This window comes from Eimeria acervulina, genomic scaffold, assembly GCF_000499425.1.
Source record: "Eimeria acervulina Houghton genomic scaffold, Eah_scaff147, whole genome shotgun sequence".
Classification (NCBI taxonomy): Eukaryota; Apicomplexa; class Conoidasida; order Eucoccidiorida; family Eimeriidae; genus Eimeria; species Eimeria acervulina.
In genome coordinates, this window is record NW_013549174.1 from 52,501 (window position 1) to 58,117 (window position 5,617).

The 5,617-nt window shown below is 45.7% G+C and overlaps 3 protein-coding genes across 3 annotated transcripts in view; 2 read left to right on the forward strand and 1 right to left on the reverse strand.

Moving 5' to 3' along the window:
- Window positions 1-129, forward strand: part of EAH_00020990 (phosphatidylethanolamine-binding protein, putative) — a gene marked incomplete at both ends in the record, with an annotated part of 27,730 nt that extends 27,601 nt beyond the window's left edge. Inside the window, one exon of the mRNA XM_013393518.1 lies at window positions 1-129. This exon is cut by the window's left edge and continues 5,738 nt beyond it. Within this exon, the coding sequence (XP_013248972.1) occupies window positions 1-129 (129 nt within the window).
- A 419-nt stretch (window positions 130-548) lies between these two features.
- On the reverse strand, window positions 549-1,420 carry EAH_00021000 (hypothetical protein, conserved; the record flags this gene model as incomplete). Its single annotated transcript, XM_013393519.1, has 2 exons — window positions 549-571; window positions 673-1,420. 2 exons carry the CDS (start codon window positions 1,418-1,420, stop codon window positions 549-551), a joined length of 771 nt encoding a protein of 256 aa, XP_013248973.1.
- Window positions 1,421-2,013: 593 nt separating this feature from the next.
- On the forward strand, window positions 2,014-5,554 carry EAH_00021010 (choline/ethanolamine kinase domain-containing protein, putative; the record flags this gene model as incomplete). The annotated part of the gene is made up of 8 exons (XM_013393520.1): window positions 2,014-2,527; window positions 2,720-2,820; window positions 3,629-3,760; window positions 4,069-4,145; window positions 4,354-4,420; window positions 4,732-4,828; window positions 5,017-5,100; window positions 5,349-5,554. The coding sequence occupies 8 exons, from the start codon at window positions 2,014-2,016 to the stop codon at window positions 5,552-5,554; spliced, it is 1,278 nt and encodes a 425-aa protein (XP_013248974.1).
- Between the last annotated feature and the right edge of the window lie 63 nt (window positions 5,555-5,617).

Below are 5,617 nucleotides of genomic sequence, written 5' to 3' on the forward strand. Positions count from 1 at the left end.
GCAGCAGCAGCAGCAACAACAATCAGCAGCAGTAGCAGCAGCAGCAGACACAAGTCTCTGCTGCGTAGCAGACAACTACCAACGGCCTGGGCCTCCTTTGTGCGTGGCCTCTGCAGCAGCAGCTTCTAGGGTTTAGGGTTTAGGGTTTAGGGTTTAAGCTTTTAAAGACCTATTTGACAGCGAAAACAATATCTTCCCTCTAGCTCTCCCTCATCAGGGTTTAGGGTTTACAGGCCTAGGGTTTAGGGTTTGTATCTATCTACGGTTTAGGGTTTACACTTAGGATTTTAGGTTAAAACGAGGGTTTAGGGTTTGCATCTAGGGTTTAGGGTTTTGCTTGAGGGTTTAGGGTTTAAGTCTAAGACTAAAAACTAGCGTTTAGGGTTTCTGTTTAGGGTTTAGGGTTTGTATCAAGGGTTTAGGGTTTACGCCTTGTATCTAGACTTAAGGGGCTAGGGTTTGCATCAAGGGTTTAGGGTTTGTAACAAGGGTTTAGGGTTTAGGGTTTATGGTTTAGGGTTTCAAGAAGTTGTGTGCGGTAATGCGGGTCAAAGAAGGCTCTGCTGGCGACCTGAGCAACAAAAGGAAGAAGGTGCCTAGACACCCCAGCAAGCCAAGTTGGTGCTGCTGCTTCTGCTGCTGCAGCAGCAGCAGCAGCAGCAGCAAACTCACCATCCAGCTTCTTATTTGCTGCTGTCAGCTGCAACCGCCGCCGCAGCAGCGCAGCAGCAACATATGCTTCTGCTTCTAGCAGCAAACCCTGAGGTGCTCCCGTCTGCATGCGCTGCTGCAGCAGCAGCAATTGCTGTTGGTGCTGCTGCTGCTGCTGCCGCTTCTGCTGCTCTGCTGCTGCTGCCCGTCGCTGCTGCTGCTGCTCTCGCAGCAGCTGCAGCAGAGGAATGTATACTGGCTTTGTTGTGTAGCAGCCCTCTGATGGGACATACCAGAAGAGACTGTCTCCTGCTGCTGTTGTTGCTGCTGCTGCTGCTGAAGGGCTCGGTGCTGCTGCTGCTGTTGCTGCTGCTGCTGTTGCTTCAGCACTCGCATTATGAGGCCCCCTGCTGCTTTCAAAGGCAGTAGGAGTTGTTGCTGCAGCGAAGCTTTGCTGCTGTTGATGCTGGGGGGATCTCATACTCTGCTGCAGCGGCAAGCCATCAGTCTGGTGCTGCTGCTGCTGCAGCAGCTGCTGCTGCAGCAGCTGCTGTTGTCGCTGCTGCTGCGCCCTGAGGTAAGGCGCAGCATCACGCCGCTGCAGCAGCTGCAGCAGCTCATTTGCTTCCTCTTTATCCCATACGAAGGCCTCTTCGTCTGCTGACTCTGCTGCTGCTTCTGCTGCTGCTGCTGCTGCTGCTGCTTCTGCTGCTGCTGCTGCTGCTGCTACAGAGGGCCTCGCCGCCCATGCGTAGGGAACAGCCTTCATCGTATTACGGTGGAGTTGTTGCTGCTGCTTCATTCGTAGCTGCTGCTGCTGCTGCTGCATCACTGCTGCTGCTGCTGCTGCTGTTGCATCAGACAGCAATGTGCGCTAAGCAATGGCAGCAGCAGCAGCAGCAGCAGCAGCAACAGCAGCAGCAGCAGCAGCAGCAAACACAGTGAGAAGCGAAGCCAAAATTAGAAACTCCACAAGTGTTTGTAACCCGGGAAGCGCTAAATAAACAAAGTTTTTTTATGTTGCTGCTGCTGCTTCTGCTGCTGCTGCTGCTGGTCTTCTGCAGCCCCAGGTCAGCAGCAGCAGCAGCAGGAGCTGTTGCTGCTGCTGCTTCTGCTGTAGCTGCTGCTGTTTTATTTGCATTTTCTGGCTTATTTTCTTACTGTTTACTGTCTTAAAGAGAGTCAGGGCTATTGACAAAGATACACATCAGTGCTGCTGCTGGACCTGCTGCTGCTGCTGCTGCTGCTGCAGCTGCTGCTGCTGCTGCTGCTGCTGCTGCTGCTGCTCTTCAAAGGAGAGCAGCAGCACAGGTATTGTGAAGTGTCTTCTTTTTCTTATGCTGCTGCAGCTCAAGTGCCAGCATGACAGTCACAGACCAGCTACAGCGGCAGCAGCAGCAGCAGCAGCGGCAGCAGCAGCAGCAGCAGCAACTGGGTGGAATTGTTGAGGTGACTGCTGCTGCTGCTACTGCAACAGCAGCAGGAACAATCGCTCGCTGCTGCAGTAACGTTTCTGACAGTACAGTTGAGCCGGAACAGCCAGACACAGACCAGCAGCAGCAGCAGCAGCAGCAGCTGCAGCAGATGCTGCTGCAGCAGCAGCAGCAAGATCTGGAGCAGCAGAAAGATGCAATTATTTCTGCTGCGCTTCTGAAGGCAGCGCAGCTTATCCCCGAGTATTTAGGGATCCCTGCAGACTTTGCTGCTGCTGCTGCTGCTTCTGACTGCAGCAGCAGCAGCAGCTGCAGCAGCAACAGGGAGCAGCAAATCCATCAGCTGCTGCAGGGAAGCGTCTTAACTGGAGGAACAACAAACAGCATTGTTAAGGTGTCTAGGAGAGATAAAGAGAGCCCTTGCTGCCTTGTTCGCTTCTATGGTAAACCCTAAACCCTAAACCCTAAACCCTAATGAGGAGTCTCTTCTTCCTAAACCCTACAACTCCCTTTTAAACCCTCTTCCTCTTTGAAACCCTCTGCTGCAGGCGCTGTGCATCCTCTGGGTCAAGGGTTTAGGGTTTCATCTATTAGGGTTTAGGGTTTAGGGTTTAGGGTTTAGGGTTTGAGTGCAGGCCGCAACACTTCTTTGTGGATAGACAGACAGCGCGAATTTGCAGTGCTGCGGCTGCTGAGTGGAGAGGGGGGGGGGAAGAAGATATTGGCTTCCTTTCAGGTAAACCCTAAACCCTAAACCCTAAACCCTAAACCCTAGTTAGTAGGGAACCCTCTTACACCTCGGGTAGCCGTCGTAGTCTCCCTAAACCCTAATCAAGCGAATTATATAAACCCTATTATTAATTCTTCATGCAAACCCTAAAACCCTAAACCCTTGTATATACCTCAGTAAACCCTACTAGAAACCCTAATAAACCCTAATTATATATATATATATATATATAAATCCTTATATATACACCTTAATAAACCCTAAGAAACCGACGTAAACCCAGGCAAACCCTTTTCGCTCTAAACCCTAAACCCTAAACCCTAAGTGCCTCCACTTGTGCATTCGTTTAAGGAGTTTAGGTATTAGGGTTTAGGGTTTAGTAGGGTCTGTGAGGGTTTATCAAGGGGTTCAGCCCCCACGATTAATAGGGTTAGGGTTTAGGGTTTGGATAGTTGAGGGTTTGCAGACAAGGGCCTGACTGCTCTAGTGGGTTTATTGTTTATTATTTAGGGTTTATGGTTTAGGATTTAGGGTCTAGGGTTTAGGGTTTACTGTTTTAGGATTTAGTGTTTAGGGTTCTATGGTTTAGGGTTTAGGGTTTAGGGTTTAGTGTATTAGGGTTCAGGGTGTCGGGTTTCGGCTTTCATGGTTTATTGTTCATGGTTTAGGGTTTAGGGTTTAGGGTTTTTTGGCTTAGGGTTTACTGTATTAGGGTTTAGAGTGTCGGGTTTCGGCTTTCATGGTTTATGGTTTAGGGTTTAGGGTTTATGGTTTAGGGTTTAGGGTTTAGGGTTTAGGGTTTGGTTGTTTGCAGGGTGGAGTGATAGAGTCATTTGTTCCGGGGTCTCCTCTGCTTCCTGAGGGTTTAGGGTTTGCAGCAGACAAAATAGCGAAGGCACTTGCACTGCTGCATGCGCTGCCTCTTCATTCTCAGTCTTCTTCTGCTGTATGTTTATTTATTTATTTATTTATTTATTTATTTATTTATTTATTGTTTATTATTTGTTTGTTTGTTTACTTGTTTATTGTTTATTTATTTATTTATTTATTTGTTTGTTTGTTTTTTTCTGCATTTGTTTTGTTTTTTAGTTTTTATTGTCGTCTGTTTCTGCTAAACTTCGCCTCCTTTAAGTAAAATTCAGGGTTTAGGGTTTAGGGTTTAGGTCTTAGGGTTTAGGGCTTAGGGTTTAGGGCTTAGGGCTTACGGCTTAGGGTTTAGGGTTTAGGGTTTAGGGTTTAGGGTTTGCGTTGCAGCGGTTGATTAGCGAATTTAATGCGGACGGCTCTGCGGTGTCTGCTCTCTGGCCCAAACTGCAAAACTTTCTCGATATGTAGGCTTGTTGAGGGTTTAGGGTTTAGGGTTTAGGGTTTAGAGCTTAGTGTTCAGGGTTTAGGGTTTTAGGGATCACGGTTCTAGGGTGTAGGGTTTCAGCGTTTAGGGTTTGAGGCTTTGCGGCTTCAGGGTTTAGGGTTTAGTCCCCATGCTTAGGCTTCCAGAGCTTAGGGTTTAGGGTTTAGGGTTTAGGGTTTTGTTTGCAGGTGCTTTGCTGAGAAGGCTAGGCTGGGTTCTGCATTTCATCTTGACGATTGTGACAAACTTCCAGCGGTGCGGCTTTCTCAGCTAACTTAGGGTTTAGGGTTTAAGGTTTAGGGTTTAGGGTTTAGGGTTGTATGTATGTATATTTATATTTATATTTATATTTATTTATTTACATTAATATTTATATTTATATTTATTTAGATTTATTTATTTACATTTGTTTATATTTATTTATTTATATTTATATTTATTTATATATATATATATTTATTTATTTATTTATATTTATATTTATTTATATTTATATTTATTTATATTTATATTTATATTTATTTATATTTATATATTTATATTTATATTTATATTTATTTATTTAGGTGTTTGATTTATTGCGAAAAGAATTGGAGGGCGGCAGCCGCGTGGTTTTATGCCACGGCGATTTATTAGCAGGGAATATAATTCATCAAGAAGACGGTAATTGTTTATTTATTTATTTATTTATTTATTTAATTTAATTTAATTTAATTTAATTTAATTTGTTTATTTTATTGCGCTTCGTTTGATGTGCTTATCGCTGTGTATTCAGCTCTTGGGGTCTAGGGATTAGGGTTTAGGGTTTAGGACTTAGGGTTTAGGGTTTAGGGTTTAGGGTTTGTGTGCAGGCTCCATTTGCTTTATTGACTTTGAATATGCTGCTGCAATGGAGCGAGCGTTCGACATTGCCGGTCATTTCATCGAATACGGAGGTAATTAGGGTTTAGGGTTTAGGGTTTAGGGTTTAGGGTTTACTGTGCTGGCAGTTGAGGACTAGGGTTTAGGGCTTTGTGTTTTGGCGACTAGGATTTACGGTTGAGAGTTCGGGTTATTAGGGTTTTGCTAATTAGGGTTTAGGGTTTAGGGTTTAGGGTCTTGGCAATTAGGGTTTAGGGTTTAGGGTTTAGGGTTTAGGGTTTTGGTAATTAGGGTTTAGGGTTTAGGGTTTTGCGTTGTTTAGGGTTTGAATGCGAGTGGCACCGCATTCCAACTCCAGCGCAGCAGCGAGCCTTTCTTAGGGTGTATCTGCAGCAGCTGCGGCAGCAGCAGCAGCAGCAGCAGCAGCAAGAAGCAGCAGCAGCAGATATTGAAGAGGAAGTGCAGCAGCTGCTAGATGAGATACAGCCTTTCTTCGCCGTCTCCCATCTCTACTGGGGTAAACCCTAAACCCTTATCTAAACCCTAAACCCTTATCTAAACCCTAAACCCTTATCTAAACCCTAAACCCTT